Source organism: Leptonychotes weddellii, chromosome 3 (assembly GCF_054177405.1).
Source record: "Leptonychotes weddellii isolate Sample4059 chromosome 3, ASM5417740v2, whole genome shotgun sequence".
Lineage (NCBI taxonomy): Eukaryota > Metazoa > Chordata > Mammalia > Carnivora > Phocidae > Leptonychotes > Leptonychotes weddellii.
The window spans coordinates 166,012,516-166,031,106 of NC_138371.1; the positions used below are offsets into that span (position 1 = coordinate 166,012,516).

At 52.6% G+C, this 18,591-nt stretch overlaps 1 protein-coding gene and 1 long non-coding RNA gene across 2 annotated transcripts in view; both read right to left on the reverse strand.

The window, feature by feature from the left end:
• The window catches only part of LOC115940441 (uncharacterized), an 89,679-nt gene extending 85,682 nt beyond the window's left edge, over positions 1-3,997 (reverse strand). Inside the window, exon 1 of the long non-coding RNA XR_004075189.2 lies at positions 3,653-3,997. This is a non-coding gene — a long non-coding RNA (uncharacterized LOC115940441). The remainder of the gene's footprint in view (positions 1-3,652) is intronic.
• A 6,910-nt stretch (positions 3,998-10,907) lies between these two features.
• On the reverse strand, positions 10,908-18,129 carry ZIC5 (Zic family zinc finger 5). The gene is made up of 2 exons (XM_081815540.1): positions 16,650-18,129; positions 10,908-12,243 (listed from the first exon to the last, which is right to left on the reverse strand). Exons 1-2 carry the CDS (start codon positions 18,112-18,114, stop codon positions 11,801-11,803), a joined length of 1,908 nt encoding a protein of 635 aa, XP_081671666.1. The 5' UTR covers positions 18,115-18,129; the 3' UTR covers positions 10,908-11,800.
• Between the last annotated feature and the right edge of the window lie 462 nt (positions 18,130-18,591).

Genomic DNA, 18,591 nt, shown 5'->3' on the forward strand with positions numbered 1-18,591 from the left:
TGCATTCCCTGTGTTGGGTACCCATCAGCACCCCCATCTCCAGAACTGTGTCATCTTCCCAAACAGACTGTGTACCCTCTTCTTCTAGGCACTGATAACCTCTGTTCTACTTTGTGTCTCCGTGAAATCTCACCGCTCTAGGCACCTCACGTAAGTGAAGCCATACAGTATGCGTCCTTCTGTGACTGGCTTTTCCCACCATTTGTGTTCTCTCTCACTCTCTCCCTCTCAAATAAATAAGTAAAATCTTAAAAAAAAAAAAAAAAAAATCTTTAGAAAAAAAATGGCCAGAGCAGTCAAACCCTCGCCCTCTCCCCCTGAAAGGAGAAAAACATTGGCATAATCCTTCTTGTTAAAAGTCTCCCTGGATCCTCCTTTGAATTTCCCTTATACTCCATTACCCGAACCAGGCAGCCAAGAGCTCCTGGGTCCCCTCACACAGGCTTTGGCCCAGTTTGCATCTATAACACGTCGGTGCCAGTTCTCCCTGCAGGTCGGAAAGGTGAAACCCACAGCTGGTATGAGAAGCATGTTCGGAGCCCTCCATAGAGATGAGGACAGAATGGAGCGTGGTGCCTATAAATTTTCAGGCTGATGGGCCCAACGGCAAGTACCCCCAAACACACAAAAAAGGGGAGCCCGCCAGAAGGGTCCTACACAGCCTATAGGGGGAGCCCCACTGGAAGAAGGTGGGGAGAAGAGCACACAGAGCACAGGGCTCCCAATATGGAGGGACGGCCTCAGGTGGGATGGCCCCAGGGTGCAGCCCAATTGAGGTAGCGAGTACAGAGCCTGAGATGTGAGCCAGTTACTGGGTTAAAAGCCGTTAGGGCTTGGAGCAGGGAGAGAGATGCATAATCTGAGTATCACTAAGCAAACTTTGCAGCCAGCAGCCAGATTTTCTAAATCAACCACTTCACCAAATTCCCTGCCAGCTCCTAAAATCCTTGCCTGACTTGCCTTCCTTTCTCCAAATGATTTTATTAAACAGTGCTGGAGGTGGGGGGTGGGAAGGGGAGAAGTAGAGAAAGAACTCAGGGGTGAATTACATTTTAATTTTATTTTAAATGCAGTCTCTCTCAGTTTTGTTTCCTTCAAGTATGTCCTAAATTTGGTTGGGTCCAGGATGGGGAGATGTGTAGGCGACCCTGATCATTTGCCAGGGTGGATTTAAATGTGCTATAATAGTGTGTGTGTGTGTGTGTGTGTGTGTAGACTTATCTGATCAAATATACACTTAATATGCACAGGTATACCAGATTATACCAGAGCAGAAACATGTCAACTCCAAAAAGTATTTGTGTTTACAGTATTTGGAGATAAATTCAAAAAAAATCGTATTTTGCTTTGTGCATACACATTTGGTTTTGCTTGTAATTCTTCTGGAAGCTTGACCGTTTTAACTACTTCAGCATGGACTCACTTGAGGGGCAGGGAGAGTATGCAAAGCTGCAAAGTGCTTTCATATTTAAAAGGGGCTTCTCCAGGATTGCTGACCGGTGGGTTGATAGTTTTCCTCTGGATCCATTTCCTGTTTTTCAGGCTGGACCCAAGGTCTCAGACTATCCGGGGTGGGTCGGCAGCAGCTGGGGGTCTCAGCGGGATCTCTGCAATTCAAGGGGGCCTACTCCGAGACAGGATCTGAGCTACCACCTGCCTCTTTCTCATCCTTGTGTCCAGCAGGCACTAGGCTGCCTAAGACCCAGGGGGTTGAGGGCCAAGTGACCAGTGAGTCAACTTTACAAAAAGGAGGCTGGAAAAAGGAACAGAATGAGTTTAGGTTGGTGAGACCCTAGGGAAGAAGGAGAAAAGGGGGAGACTGAGGAAGCTGGAGGCTTAAGACACTCTCCCAGGAGCCCAAACAAGGAGTTGTCAGGGGTGTTGGCTCAACAGACTGGAGGCCTCAGGAGAGCCCACGTCTGGGTCCCTGACAAGCTAAGCTGCCAGCCCCAGGAGCACAACCACAGCCAGCTGAATCCAGTCCCCACAGGACAAACCCTGTCACCAAGCAGCCACCCACTGATGCACTCTCTGGGCCCAGAGCACAAACACTCCAAACTGATTGAGTCTGTACGGAAACCACAGGTCGGAAGATCACCAACAAGGCAACAACCACCTCTACACATTCACTACCTCCAAGTATTTCACTGAATCAAACACTCCTGGCCACAAAAACCAGTGGAGAAATGTAAGACCTTCTTCTCAAAAACACAGATACACGGGGGCCCACCTAGGAGGGTAACCTCAAGGACCCCCATGGGCCAAGGGCTTCTGGAAGCTCAGTCGTGGGGTGTATTCCCGTGGGCCTTTTCCTAACCTCGCAGTTGTCCCCACTCGCCCGCTCCCGGGAGAATCGGGTCCTCATCAGGGACCCTTCCTCTCCCCCGGCCCTCCCTGGCCTCGCCGTTTCCTGAGCTGGGATCTCCCGCAGAAGTCGAGCGTTTCCTGTGCTGGAAGGACTTCTCCCACTTGGAGCGGAAACTGGGTCTGGCGCAAGGGCGCCGGGGCGCGTCGCCCCCCGTTTCTGGCCCGGGAGGCGACACCCGTCAGGTCCGCACGGTATTTGGCGGGCGCCGGGGCCTCTGGGGGAAGGTGGTTACACTCGAAAGGAATCACGACTCCTCGTGGAGCCGTTGCTCGCGTCGCTGCGCACGCTCGGGTTCCGGCCCGGCTTTCGGCAACTCCCCCTCCTCCCTAACCACGCGGCTCGTAATCTGTGGGCCGCCGCCGTCCCCAGATTAAAGCGCTTTTGCAGCCTGGACACCCAGCGAGCTGCCTCCGCGCGCCAGGCCCGCACCTCCTGCCCGCGCTCGCCTCCCCGCCCCGGCAGCTGAGATGGATGTGATTTCACGCACATCCTGCGCACACACACACGTGCGCCGCACACACACACGTGCGCACACACGCAGTCGCCCTCAGCGCCGCCCGCACACACGCACGAGCCTGGACGCTTTCCTTTTGTGCTCGCTTTGCAGGACGCGCTTCCCTGCCCCTGGCTTCCGCTTTTCGCTCCTTCCTCTCCTCTGCTGCGCCCCTGCGAGTCCCCCGGGCCTGGCACCGGCCCCGCAGCCCCTCCGCCCCCGCCGGGCCCCTCGCCCGCTCCGCCGGGGAGAAGGGCGGCAGCGGAGTCGCCCCGCGCGCCCAGCGTCGGCCGGGGTCGGCGGGCAGCTGGGGCCGCAGGGCTGGCCTCGGGCCTGCGCCCTGTTTGTTTTCCCTTCGCCCCCTGAATGCTAGATTAAGACGTAAAGATTACCCGCGCCGAATAATGCCGGGAGTCAACACTCGAGCAAACAAAAGTGCTTGCACAACTCCGCCAACCCCGCTGGGACCCGGGCCGCGGGCTGGGGGAGAGAACGCGCTCCTCGCTGCTAATTACAAATAAATGATGATGTGCTCACTAAGTAATTGATTTAATGAAGTTCCTATGAAACTATTAAACCCGGGTGGAGGTCAGGCTGGAGGCGCCCCAGAGCGCCCATTGTGGGCTGTTTAACTCCGCCAGGCTCCTCGGAAAGACATCGGGGCTAATAGGTGAAGTCACAGCTGCTCGCGCTGACTTCTCGGAGCGCCCGGCCGGCCGCGGGCACCCTCGCGCCCTCCTCCTGTCGCGCCCTCGTGCCCCGCCGCCCGCGCCCCGCGCCGGCCAGCTTACCCACGCCACTCCCAGCCCCGCCGCCAGCTCCCGAGGGCCTCTCCAAAGGGATCCCGGGTCTCGTTAAGAGCGGGAAGTTGAGCGCCGAACTTGTGCGCACCGCCAGCAGTCGGCGGCGTCCACCGCCGCCCACCCCTCCCTCCTCACCCCACCCCCGCCACTTCGTGCAGGAACTGCAGCCAGTGTGCCACGCAGGGTGCTCGCGCGCTCTTGGCAAGGTGCCTGGAACCCGAGCGTGTGCCCAGTGCACTGGCTAGGGCGGGGGCGGAGGGGGTTGAGTTGTACATGAGTGTGCGTGTGTGTGTGTGTGTATGAGAGAGAGAGAGAGTGTGTGTGTGTGTGTGTGTGCGCGCGCGCGCGCACGCGCGCCCTTGCGTTTCGGGCCAAAAGGCCACGTTTTTACATCCCTTACCCTGGCCTGCGGCCTGTTCGTGCAAAAAAGTAGTAGAGGCAGGGAGAAGGGGGCCGAAGAAAAAGGTGCAAAAAAGATCACCCAAGGGGGCAGTTGGACATGGGAGCCTTAGTCTTGGGGTTTGCAGACCAGCTGCGGGAGAAGGGGGCTGGTCTGGCACAGCCCTTTCTCCTCATCCCCACCTCCCACTTCTGACAGCGCCCTGACCTGGCCTGGCGGTTCCGCCCTAGAGCGACGCCGCCAGCTCCCAGTGGGGCTGACTGTGTAGGCCGCAGGCCCGAGGCTACCTCCCTCCTCGCACACGGAGCCCAGCCCCTGCAGGAAGGTGGGAACTGCTTCTTCTGCGGGGTGGCTCTGGTGGGAAATGTAACCTCCCCTTATCTCTTAGCCTGGGGGGACCCCTGAGGGGACACAGCCCCTAGATGGAGAAGCAGACGTTGCAAACGCATCTAAAGTTAAGGATGCTAACCCCCTGCACTCCGCAGCAAGGGCACGACAGAGCATTTGGCTGCGTCTTCCCTCCCCTTCCGGGTACCTTGTAATGACAGAGAAAGCCCATGTCCATCTGGGACTCCACACCAGGGGCAGGGCCGCCCGTGGGGCTTCTCGCCGAATAAGTCAATCGGCCAGGGTCCCCTGCACCCCTCTACCCAGCCAAGTCTTGTCTCTCCTTGTCAAGAACGGAGAGTTCACAAAGTTTCTTAAAGTACTCATTTCATTTATGTCACAGTTAGTAAACGTCTTCACTTTTTTTTTAATATTAGTAATTTCCAGCTGCTGAAATCAACTTCCATTTGATTTTGAGTCAAACGCTTGGCCTTGGGGAAGAGGCGAGGTTTGGGCCCGGTTCTCTGCTCCCTTGAAAGAGCACTGCACTGGGTCTGGGTCTTTGGTCTTCCCACCGCCTGGAGGGAATATTGACAAAAATCTTCCCTTGAGGGAGGCTTGCTTGAGGTCTCAGTTTCACCATCTGTAAATTGGAGCGGAGGTCCTTGGCGAAGCTCCTTTGGGCTTTGTGATCTGGGAAGGGGACCCTAAGGGCGAGGGGGAAGTCAGTGAAGACGCCTGCTTGCACCAAGCTTTTGTCTTTCTTTGTGCAAGCTGGCCCCTTTGTACAATAACGCCCCGCCAGACGGCCTAATGGATTTTTGCAGGGCTGGGGGGGGGGGCGGTAATTTTCTCCACGCAGGAGCAGACGAAAGTGAGCGTTCCAACCCAGCGAGTCCCCGCGTGGCCCTTGTTGGCTAAACTGCACTCTCCCAAATGTGCCCAAAGTGGTGCACCTCCCCGGGCTCAGGGCAGATGTTCCCATTTTGTTCCCGCCTCCCCTGCCCTCACCCCAGGCCCTCGTATTCCTTTAACGCCTGCTGAGGACTGCCTCCCTGCTGCCCTTAATGTAGGATGGGCCCTTCTCTTCAGCCTCCAAATGAGAAGTGACATTTGCACTCGGCTCAGCCAACGCGTGAGCACAGCGCAGGGACACAGGCCCATTGACCGAGCGCGGCCGAGGGGCCGGCGGGCTCGGCGGCATCCGAAGCGGCCTTAATTAATACCATCTTAAATAGTCCAGCAGCCACCGAAGACAAAGTTGAAGAAAGACTTTAAGGCTGAGTGCCCCTCGACAAGCTCTTTTTCCCCGTGTCATTCAATATTTAATGCGCCCGCTTCTAATGCTACTACTGGTGGTCCTTTCTCAGCAAGGACATTATTTTTTCACGGTGCCCATAGCCAGGGAAAGCCCTTTAGGCAAAGAAAATCAAAATGTTTGTTGTTTTGGATGACTTATAACTCTTGTTTAACACAAGCACTTTCAGCAAAGTATAACAGGCGCAGCCTCCAAAGCAAACAACACAATCCTTGTGACAGAGTCGGACACAAAAAGCACATTGTCTTGCGTACTACCCCTTTTCTCTGGTGCTAGATGGGGGCCTGTCTCCGAGTGAACACCACGATGCCATTTCACTTTTGAACTATTGTTTTTGAGTTATGCCATGTGGTCAAAAGGAGCGAGAAGGGGGTTGTTTCCAGGCTCATAAGACAAACGAGTTGCCTTTTCATTGAAATCCCCCCGCGATCCTTGAAAACGGAGTTTAAATGTCACCTCCGCCTTTCTAATGGGCACAGGGCTGGAGGCGACCCTTCAAAGCGCCTGGGTGATAAACGACCCTTATTAAATATAGCGGGGACCGCTGGGAAAGTCCCGCGCCCGGGCCAGCACGTGGAAGAGCGCCCCTCGCTGGAGGGCCTGGGAGAGGCCGGGCCTCCCCTGCAACCCGCGAGGCCCCCGCGGCCGGCCCGGCCCGGCTCCGGCTCCGGGGGGCGGGGGAGTTGGGGGAGACCGGGTGAGGGGGTCCAGTTGTAATACAACTTCTTATCTGCCGCCCCCAACATGCCCGTGCGCCCCCATCCCCAGAGGCTCGGCGTGAAAGCTCGGTGCATTTCCCCCTGACTTCTTTTTGTCCGTTGCCGAGTGGCGTCTGCAAGTCTGAGCTGCAAAGTTACTGATTTGCAGGCTGCATGTTAAGGCAGCCCATGTAAGTAATTTCTCCGGGCACCCCAGCAAAGGAGAACAAATCGCTGACAAAGGCGAGCGCTTTCGATTCAGCGGCGTCGTTAAGGCAACCCCAAAGTATTCCTCCTATAATAAGTTCCACTTCAAAGGGTTTCTCATTCAGCGGTGACTGCTTCGCACTTTTATTAAGTCCGGGCTTTTTCACTCGGAGGAATCATCTGTTTGGTTATTTTTCATCGTGTTTATTTTTCACCATTCACACAGTACTTGTATTAAATAAACAAAGAACAATCGCTCTGCAAATAAAAGTACTTAGGTGGGGAGAGAAGGAAGAGGAACTGGAACCCGGGTGCCCCCCGCTCGGTCCCCTCCTCTAAGTGCGCCCACCCCACCCCCACCCGGCTTTCTCTCTTCCTCTCCCCTGTCTCCCTCTCCCCTTTCTCGCGAGCTAGCAGGTTCAATGGGAGATCGTAACAACAAGTGGGTGGAAAGACTTATGTTATTATATAGGTCGTGCGTGTCATATTATATGGGCAACATTATATGTAATACGTGTGTTTGCGACGAGGTGAAAATCGAGGGCGCTAAGTTGGCATGAAAGTTACAGGTCACTGCAACTGTATCTTAATAGAGTGTCTCCAATCGCTGCGGAGCCTCTGCCCGCGACTGCCCTGGCCCAGCCCATTGCCATAGCAATCCTCACGCTCGGCGTGGGTGTGCCATAAAAGCAGTAGTTTGAATTTCAAAGAACATGTCTTTGAACTTCTCCCTGCCTGATTAGGCACTTGTGCCCTGTGTGAATGTGTGTGCCCCGGGAGTGTTTGGGCGTGGGCGTGGGGGGGGGATGGTCTGTGAGTTTTTGTTCACGTAGGGAAAGTGGTGGGCTGGTAACCCCAGGGCAGTGTCACTGTGGGTCTCCTTAGCCATCCCTCCAGCTCCGGAGGGTGGGTTTTCAGGGCCATGTGTCTATTTTGGTAGATGATAGGGAGTGTGATGTGACGGGCTGAAAGTATTAATAAGTGTCTGATTGTTTCTCTTGTATTCAGCTTTCCTTTCCTCTGATTTAGAGGATCACTGGAAAAAACAGATTATCTCCCCCCTCCCCCCAGTCCTATTTCCTAACCAAACTGGGCTAAAAATTCCTTCAGGGGGAACATCTCTCATCCCATTTCATAGAGAAAGAGATGATAGATAGATAGATAGATAATAGATTAGATGCTAGGTGGGTAGGTAGATAGGCAGAATGAACCACTATGGTCTCAAACAACTTCCACAAAATGCAAGATTTAGTGAATGACAAGACTGTGGTACAAACACATCTGCAGATAGTTGGGCCTCACTTTCAAGGACTTTCGGCCTCCTCCTTTCCTGTCCCCAGTGCTATCCCTCTTGTGTGGCCATCTCCAACTCCTTAAAAGAATAGAATTCCCACCCTCAAGCTATTTCTCAGTGCTTTAGATTTTTGGAGCATGAGTTTTACCAAAGAAAGTCCTGAATGGGGAAAAGATAGACATCCACTACAAATAACCATGTGTTGGAAGATTCTCCTAGCCCGGAAAACAAAGGTAGATGATTTAAAATGTTTGTGAGGGCCACAAGGGTGACGTTTTGCCTAGGAGAGATGAAGTCTTTGATGATAGCCAACTTAGTGTCAATAAGTGGCTTTCTTTGAGACATATTCAGATGGGACGTCTTGCTTGCCAATTGCCATAGAAATCTTAACACACCATGAAGATTGTCCAAGCGCCAAGCCTTCCGTTCTGGACTAAATTACTTTGAAGTAGCGGAGGACGAGCAGTGGTCAATTTTAACTCTATAGACTGGACAGAGAACTCTGGGAGTGGGAGATTGTGCGTTTTAAAGCAGAAAATAAGAAGGGGAAACTTGTTTTATACACTCTATACAAGGTTCTGCTCATTGTCAGATATCTTTTATCTTTTATATTTCCCATGAATGATTCATGTCTTGGTGGCTTTGTGTCACCCCTTTCACGAGAAACTTCATTAGAGAGCTATAAGTTTTCCCATTGATTGGGGCCCTTAGCTATGGGTGTTTTTTACTTCGTGTGCTGGTTATTGTCATCTGGCTTAAAACAACTCTTTGCGATGGGTTTCACCTTCACTACATTAACAAACCTGACTTTTAAAAACCACCATAACCTTTCAGAGAACTGCTTATTGACATTACTACCATTTTTTTTTAACTATTTGCCTTTTATCAGTTTTGTATCAGCTAACTGAAAAACAAGCCCAGGATCAGCCCTGTTCATGTGCATAGCCAATTACATTAGTTTGAGCCACTTGGATATTTTGTTGCCATGAGTCTAATTTCTAGCTACCACATGCCTAAAAATGCTGAGTTAGGATTCCTAGATCAGCTCAACTTGCAAATACACCACAAACTGGAAGCAGCCCCCACCTCCCCAACCCCCATTACCTGAGGGTGAGAGGTATTTGATGCCCAATCTTCATTCAGCATGCTTTTAACTCTGCACCCATCCCAACTCCTGATTGTACCTTCTTTTGTGTCTGGAAGCCTCTCACTGTCCCTGCATCTTTTCTTCATTTTTACCCTTTTACTTCAGAAGCTAAGCACCGAAGAAATGCTCAAATTCACTTCTCAGATTTTCAGTGATTAAGATCACTAAGGATATTATCAACAAATGACTGCAGTAACCCCTAAGATTTATGCTAGTGTTACACGCAACTTACAGGGCTTAGTCTTCATATATACATTGTATTTTCTAGATTAGATTGTAAATTAAACCAAGCTGTACAAATATTTTATTGCTTGGGGAGAGGCTAAGAATAAAGAGCTCAAGAGAACCCAATGTTCACTGGTCAGCAACCTGTTCTGTTTGTAAGAGAATGGCAGAAATATACCATTAGGTAAAACATAAACAATACATAGGAAGAATACCTTTATTAAATTTTTTACTTCATAATCATTCTTGCTTGCTTTCTATTGGAGGTACACATTTTAAGTTTTCATTTTAGGTGTATCAGGAACCAATAAATCTGTGGCAGAGTAAACCTATGCATGGCAAAATACATAAAATACATATTCCTTTGTTTCATAATAAATAAACCTGTAGCATAATAAAGAATAGTGCAAACTACCATTGAAAAAGTTGTATAAATAAAACAACTCATTATAAATCAGGAATATTTTGTTCTAATAAGTTTACGATAAATTATCCCCCCAAAGTTCATAGCTACTTTGTCTATTTGAAAGAGCTTTGAAAGTGAATAATATGAAAATCAAATAAACTTTAAAAAATGTAGAATTATTTTATATTCAAGTTTTATGGTCTTTTTCTTTATAAAGGAGGGTCTGCATGTTTCATATCCACTGTAACAATCTGAAGACAACATTGAAAGGCTTTCAAAGTGACAGCACCATGCACTGTACTAGTAATATAATATATCTATAAACTATATATAATCTTGTCAACACAATGCAAAAAAGACATGCAGGAAGAGTCCTGGTTTTCACATTACGTTGTTCATTCAAGTAGGCTTAAAAATATATTCCCCCATTTTCTTTCCTTTTTTTTTTCCTTAAATAAACCGTGGGTCATAAACAACAATCTTTCACCAAAATGTATAATATAATTCTTTGGTGTGCTCTGAACTCTTCCAGGAAAAACAAAGGATGATGTCTGAAAATAAATTAATTCAACTGTACAAATAATAGTGTTCACATACAAGTTATTAACAATGACAAGACTGCATCAACCACTCACAGCACACAAAACAAATTTCTACAAACCCTGGGGAGGGGGTGGCTTCAGGGTCTCTGAGGATAAATTAGTGCTCTTTAGGATATTTGTATGATGTTTATGATGGACTATATTTTGCAGGAGATGTGTTGCACGAACTGAAAATAAATTGACTAAGAGTTATTGTCCTAGGTCCTTGACCTTTTTTATTCTGGCCTGACAGCTCTGTCAGAGGTCACACATTCATCAGTGTTTGGTGGTAACTATAAACCTTTTAAAAATTTTAATATGTATAGCAACTCCCTCCCCTCTTTTAATGTAAATCATACACTTCACACATTTGTCATTTTCAAATGGGATCCAGTTCCGTGTGCTCAGTGCTCAGGTGGGAAAAAAAAATGCACGAAAATGCAGTTTTGGGCATTGAAAAATAAAGACTTTTTAAAAGGTTGATACAACAGTATAAAAGAGGGCTTGGCCTGTTTTAAAAACAACAGTTTTCCCCAAAAATAGGCATGTTGCCAACATCACACCTCCTCAGACTTGCCTGTTAATTTTGGCATCCCCAAAAAACTTATTATATAAGACTGATCTTTTCATTACACGAGAAGTTTGGACCCAGTCAAGAGGCGGCATCTGAGATTTCAGATTAAAAAAAAAGAGAGAGAGAAAAAAGAAAGCACTTGAATTTCTTCTATTTCACAAAATATCACAGTTTCACAGTTGCCTACTGCAGCAGCTTTCTCCTCTCTCCACTTTTTTGCTGGAACAATCACAGTGGCACAATAAATGGAGACGTACTAAGTTTGCTGCATCTTTTTTTCTTTAAATCATACAAGCGGGGTACTGAGGAAACAATCCTGTATAAAAATAGTGTGTTAAGATGAGATCAGTAATAAAAGAGTGGAAATTTAAAATTACAACTATCAGGACTTAAAGGGTTTTTACAAAGATTTTGGACACAGGTACAGTCTAAGATCTGTTGGCAATGCAGCAAGTGTGTGGTTTACAATCAAGAGGCCTTTTTAGAATTAGGGCCCAAGGAGGAGGTGAAGAGGCTCCAAAGAAGCCCATGGTATGGTGTTAAAGGCATTCTCGAGGCACGGCAGGAAATGCAGAGGGCCTTGTTGTTCTGTGGAGTTCTGACTTCATGCTTTTTCTCGCTCCTTTCAAAGTACACGTATATTGCATTGGCAGTGTGTATCTCCATTAACCCTTGGTACATTTTGCTCCTAGCCCTGTCCCCCCTGCAACGCACAAGTCCAGCTTGGTTGGTTTTTTTTGTTTGTTTTCTAAGAAGAAGGAAGGAAAAAAAGCCCAAATATCTTAATTAAATTAATTAAATGTACAAACACCATAGGGTTTCATACTGAATAAATAGGGCTAATTAGACCCGGTGGCAAGTCTGAGTCAAGGGTTTGTCTCAGGCTCGGTATTGTCTCAGGTTAGGATATGGTCCAAGGACTCCCACTTATGACTTATTATTATTATTACAAGAAAATTCTAATGTATCGTCCGCGCAACTTCCGAGTGCCCATACATCTCCTCATCTTCAGACTCCGAAGTACTTCCATTGCTGGAAGGTGTGTGAAGGTGGCTGGGTGCTCCACTGGCCTGGCAAACATACCACTCATTGAGGTTGGTCACCTGAGGGGACAGAGTGCTAGAGCGACTCCTGGTTGGGTCCAGCACAGGGGACAAGGGGGCACCCACTGGAGTCCCCACTGATGAGTAACCAAGGGCTCCTGGAGAAGGTGGTGGGGACTTGCAGTGAATCTTCATGTGCTTCCTCAGAGAGCTGGGGTGAGTGTAGGACTTGTCACAGCCTCGGATCTTGCAGTAGTAGGGCTTGTCGCTGGTGTGGACGTGGGAATGTTTCTTCCGATCGCTGCTATTGGCAAATTTCCTGTCACAGCCATCAAATTCACATTTGAAAGGCTTTTCCCCTGCAACAAAACATCGCGAAGGTCAACAACTGCTTTCCAGAGACCCCTCACTTGAGAGAGAAATCTTGGAGCAGAAATCTGGAAGCATTTCCCCATTCTCTTGAAGACCAATCCCCGGCTTGGTTTCTACTCCTAATCCCTATGTTCCAGAAGGCAACAGGGAAGGGATACTTCAGGGATGAGCCTGGAGGCTCTCCCTGGACCTGGGCTAGTAAGAGGCTAGATGTCAGTCCCTGCAGTACCACAGGGCTGTGGGGGTGGGGGGCCGGAATGGCTAGGGCATGGTCCAGGAGGCAACACCAAAACCCAGTGAGGACCCAAATACCCAGGTCCTCACTGCCCTCAGGGTCTGTACCTGCAAAAATATAAGCAGATCTCCTGTCAAGATAAATGCTGATAAAATGATTCCTCCAAATCCACAGCTTGGGGGAAGGATATAAGAAGAAGGGAAGAAAAGTAAGCAAGTCCACTAAATTAAAAGTGAAGTGGGGGTGGTGCCATAAAATTATAATAATGGCATTTTGTTTCAAGCGGCCCCAGGATCCCACTGATGGAAAAGGAAATGAAATAAAGCCAAATCCTGTTCTCTTCAGAAACAAAGGCACCTGTGAGACACACAATCCCATCACTAGATTTTTTACAAGCCTGGCTGGGCAGAGACTAGGCCGATCTCCTCTTCATTCTACCACCTTCCCTCCCAACTTGCAGAGCAATAAGAGCCTACGGAACAGAACCTTAGCAAATGTTAGTAAGGCCCACAAGCCTCCACCAGAAGGGAGCATGTACCTGATGCTCTATGGAAACCGAGGCTGACAGCTTCCTACCTTACTTACGCGGCAGAAAAGGGACTGTTTACCAGTCTTTGGCCCATCGCCCCTTGAAGCTGCTCTAACCACCTCAGGAACACAATGCCTTTAAACACAAGGCCCCTACTGCAGGAAGTGGAAATGCTTAATAAAAATTCAGCCATATACCTTTGGCATTAAAAAGCAAAAAAGGAAGATGGCAGGTAACAGTATGAATTTTCTCTCTCACCTAAGTATCTTTGAACTTGATGTATTTAGTCATGATTGAACAAGTCATCTCAGACATATTTTTGTTCAATAATACTTCCCTCATATTTACATGATTTTTAAAATAAAGTTGAATTTCTCTACATTCCAGCAGCTACTCTGGTGGCTCATGAGGTATGGCTTTTTCCTTGGTTTGGGATAATATATATTTAAAAAAAAAAAACAAATAACTATTAAAACAGCTTAGTGTTTATAAATTTTTGTGGTGAATTTTCTTATACAAATATTTCAGTGCAGTGTTTGTTGTTGCTGTTTTAATTTCACCAATGCTAACTGCTTCAGCGCCAGAGCATAGTAACAGGTCTGAAAGTATTCAGATGCCTGGAATATAACTTATCCCACCTGGATTACTGTCTAAACATGAAATCAGATATTATTCAAATATACGTCCTGCATTGATCTATACAGGGAAAAACACAACATAACACAATCATCACAACCTTCTCTGCAGATGAGCTGCAACACCAACAAAAAATGTTAATCACTTTTTATCAAAACATCAGTTATCTGTCCTGACTTCTGTGTTCTACTTTAAATTGGAGATAATACTAATTTAATGTAGCATTATTTAAAAAATTTTAATCAGCCTTTCTTCAATATGTAGGCCTAAGTGGCTTTATTCATCCTTTGGAAATATTCAGTGCTGTCTGTGGAGTTCTCCTGTTTCCGTGCTCGCTACATATCCCGGATTGTGAAGAATGCACACAGCTTCAACTCTGCTGGCCCCGCCACTGCCCACGATAAAGACAAGTAATTAGGCCCAGTGAAGGGAGATGTGGAATGGAGGGGGGGAAAAAAGTAGAAAAGTAAGGATGAAGAAGAGGCAGAGGAAGAAAGTAGAAGGGTGGGGGAAGTAAAGGTGAAAGGATTGCCTGTTTTATTCAGGGGGCCTAAGGGGGGCAATGAGCAAATTCTAGCTAACTGGAAAGGGTGAGAGACCCCAGTGTTTACATTTCAGATTCTGACAGAGGGGTCAATCAGAATTTAACTACTTGCAGAATTTGAGAGTAAGGGACGCTACGTGAGCTACTCCCGGAGAGAACTCGAGTCCGGCCCAAAGGAAGGTTATAAACCGAATTGGGGGCACGTGGGTCAGGAAATGGGCCTTCAGGAGTGGCTGGGGGATTATTTCCTTTGATCAATCTGTTCCGGGATCCCTGATAACCCCCAAAAGGGAGAGCGCCGTGGTGGTGGGGGGAGGGGGGTCCCGGATGGTCCCTCGCCGCACACAATGCGCCAGGGCTAGGCGGCCCAAGGACCGCCAAAATCCCCAGGCGCGGGTTTGAGCACGAACGTGAGTCGCTGGCATCCCTCCCCGAGGGCCCCGGCGAGAAGCACGCGGTCTCCAGCAGCCGGGCAGGAGAGGTAACCCTGCGCACGCCGTGGAACCAGAAAGCACCACGGCCCGGGGGCCCCCCCAGCGTCCCGGATCTCCGCCCCGGCGCGCGCGCGCGCGCACGCCCCTCTCCCCGGGGCCGACGTCCGAGGGAGCGGGGACCCCGGACAGCTTCCGCGTCCGCAATTCCAGTTCCTTGCTCCACCCGGGCAGAAACTGCCCTCAGCTCCGGCCGCCGCGAAAAGAAAGGTCCACTCTCTCTCTGAGGCCTGGAAAGGCGGGAAGGGCCCGAAGACGCAGGCTCTGCTTTCAGGGTGCCCACTGGGGACGGGGCTGGGGGCAGCTTCACCTCCTGCGCCCCGCGTGCCTCCTGCACGGTCCCAGGCCCCTGTCCCGGCGGCAAGTGCTGGGCATAGGGGCAAACAGCTGCCTAAGCGTCCCACGGGAGTTTTTCCAAAAGCCTCAAGGGAAGTTTTTCCTTTTGGAAAACTCCCTAGGGCGGACCGATCCCGATTCGAAAAACGGGGATGGCCCAGGGAGTTCCCGGGAAGACTTCTTCCCGGCCCATCATCGGTCCACATGAGGCCTGTCCGATGTTGGCCGACAGCTGCAAGGCGCCGGGCCGGGCCTGGGTCACCCCGACCCGGCTTCGCCCGCAGATGCCCCTGGTGCCCCCGGCCCCGGCCGCTAGCCAGGCGTTGGGCCCACGCGCGGCGGCTGCCTCCTCGCCGCCCAGCGCCGATAAATCAGCTAAGTAATTACTGAATGTAAACTCCAGTTACTTAAGTGTCCTCCGAGGGGTAATATTGTCTGTCCCTATAAATCCCGACTGCTCGCGCTCATCAGCGCTTCCGCCCAAAGCGCTCGCCCGTTAGATGGGGGCACACGACCCACAGGAAACACCCCACCGGCCCACGCCGCAGCCGCCTTCACGGGGGGGGGGTAGGATGGGGGACTGGGATGGGAGGGGTCGCCACGGCGCCGGGGGTTTCCCCCCAAGTTCCTCCGCGGGGCAGGTACCAACGACCGCAGGAGACTTTAGCTCACCCTGTTCTCCTCCAACTAGAACCTTTTTTGAAAGGACAGAGCAAATTTCTCCAGCACCTTCTCGGGCATGTGTGAATGTGTGTGATAGAGGTGTGTGATGCTACGTGTATGAGCATCGGTGTGTATGAAGGTGTGTAAATGAGGAAGTGTGCGTGAGGGTGTATGTGGAAGAGAAGTGTGTCAGAGCATATGGGCGTTCCAGCAATGAGGCAGAGATGGGCAGTATCAGATACGGCTGCGTAAAGTGGTTTGTGGGTTGTGTGCACGTGAAGATGTACCTGTGGGGTGCGTGAGTGTGTTGGGGGGAGGTCTTCGGGGGCCCATGGGCGCATTCCTTTGGCATTTTGCACCACGCCCCGGAGGGACTGGACCCCTCCCCTCCTGTTGGGGCCGCATCGAGCTGGGCCTAGTGGCCTCAATACTGGAGCAAATCCCACGTGCCCCCTCGCACGCCCGCTCTTCGGAGCACGGCGACCGCAAGGGGTCTGCCACCGGGTGGGGAGGAAGGAAGAGCCACCGGGGCTGTTCCGGCTCCGGCCTCCCTTCCCCATCGCCCTCCCCAGGTTCCCGGGGCCGGGCGAATGGGGGCTGCCGACCGTCCTGGGCGCCTTCCTGCTCCGACTGCTGCTGCTTCTGTTCCGGGGCGGCGGCGGCGGCGGCTGGAGCGCGTTGCCGGTCCCGGCCGAGGGGCTGTGGACGCGCTGGAGACTCCACCGTGTGGGAACCCAGCGCGGGGCCTGTGTGTGCTATCGAATTACTTATTCATAGAAAAAAAGGGGGGGAGAGAAAAAAAAGAAGTCACATGTCCGGGTTATACGTATGCGAAGAGAAGCAGCAGCAGGAGAGAAAAATTAAGGCGAGCAGGAGGAGGAGGAGAAAGAGAAGCAGCGGCGGAAGCGGCGGCGGCGCGGGAGGCGGCGGCGGCGACGCGGCCGGGGACAGACACCCACCTGTATGAGTGCGCTTGTGGATCTTGAGGTTCTCGGAGCGCGCGAAGACCTTGCCGCAGCCCGGGAACGGGCAGGGAAAGGGCTTCTCGCCCGTGTGCACGCGGATGTGGTTGATGAGCTTGTATTTGGCCTTGAAGGGCTTGCCCTCGCGCGGACAGTCCTCCCAGAAGCAGACGTGGTTGCTCTGCTCGGGGCCGCCCACGTGCTCCACCGTGACGTGGTTCACCAGCTCGTGCATGGTGCCGAAAGTTTTGGAGCAGGGCTTGGCGCCGCCGGCCGGGGGCGGTGGCGGCGGCGGCGGCGGCGGCGGCCCGGCCAGCTCGTCGGGGTCGATCCACTTGCAGATGAGCTCCTGCTTGATTGGCTGCCGCATGTAGCGCAGGAAGGCCCCGGCCGCCCCTGGGAGGTGGGGGTGGTGCGGGTGCTGCGCGGGCGCCGGCGGCGGCGGCGGCGGCGGCGCCGGGGGCGGCGCGTGGTGCTGCAGGTGGGGCCCCGGCCCGGCCGCCGCGGCCGCAGCCGCGGCCGCCAGGTTCAGGTTTAAGTTCACGGCTCCGTAGCCGTGCAGGGCGGCGGCTGCAGCAGCCGCCACCGCCCCATAGTGCGCATCCCCCGAGCGCGGCGCGAAGGGCGGCTCGGTGCGGCCGTACAGCTCAGCCGCGGCGGCTGCTGCTGCCGCCGCCAGCCCCAGGCGCATCTGGCCGTTGAGCGGGTGCGGGTGGCCGCCGGGGGCTCCCGGAGCGTCGTGCAGCGCAGGGAAGAGCGCCGGGCCCCCGCCGCCGCTGCCGTCCGGGCCCGCGTAGGTGCCGCTGGCCGAGATGAACATGCCGGCCGAGTGGGGAGGCGGGGCCGAGTGCTGGGGGGAGCCCGTGCCAGACCGCTGCTCCCCTCCAAGCGGGACCCCGTGCATGGCCGCCGCGGGGGCCGTGGCGGAAAGGTCCCTCCGGAGGACGAAGTCCCTGCTGTGGCCTTTGCCGCTGCTGCCGCCGCCGCCACTGTCGGTGGTGGTGTAGCCCGAGAGGGCAGGAGGAGGGGGAGGGGGAGGAGGAGGAGGTGAAGGGGAGGGAGGAAGAGGAGGGGCTGGGGGCGGGGGCGCGGAGGGCTGCGCGCGGCTGCTGCCCCCGCCACCGGGGTAGGTGCAGGCGCCGGGGTGCGCGACCGAGGCTGCAGCGCGGGCGGCGGCCGCCGGCGCCTCGGGCTGTGCCGGGAGCGCCTGGGAGGGAGGGCTGAGGCCGACCGCGCTCGCTTGAGACATGTGCTCCGGTCCGAGCGGAGTGATGGCCACGCCGGGGTCAGCGCTCAGGTCCCGAGGGCGGAGGTGCGTGGCTGTGGCGCGGAGTTGGGAGTGGGAGGGCGGGCTGGCCAGCGCCGGGAAGCCTGTCATATTCTGAAGCGGCCTGGCCTGAGCCGTTGCCAGATCCGCTAATCTCAGCGCTGGCGGGTTCCTCTTGCTCAAGGGGGGCTCCATCAGAACTACACAATCAGACCCATAGACCCTCACTGGGGGGACTTTTTTTCCCTCTGCCCACCTTCAAAAACATGTATATATTAGGCTCTCTTTAACTTCTTTGTCCTGGCCTAACTCTGCTTATTCCTGTTCCCACTCTGTCCTCCAGCGATTGGCAGAGCGAACACCACATTTGAGCTGCACAGTGGGACCGAGATTTTTGGAAATGGCACGGGTGGGATTGGAGGGAACAGCGTGATTGGCAGCAGCCACGGCTGCCGGATTGGCTCCCATTCAGGCCTTCGGCCCAGCAGGGATCCGCCCCCGTGCTCGCAGCCTCCTTCGCTTTCGCTTCGCGCCCCCTCCTCCCCTGGAGCCCTGCGTCCCCGCCTTCCAGGGGATGCCCAAGTTGCACTTGCAGAAAGTTTGCGCTGGGCCTGCGCGCGCAGCGCCCCGCGTTCCCATGACGCGCCTGTCGGAGAGCGTGCGCCGGCACGC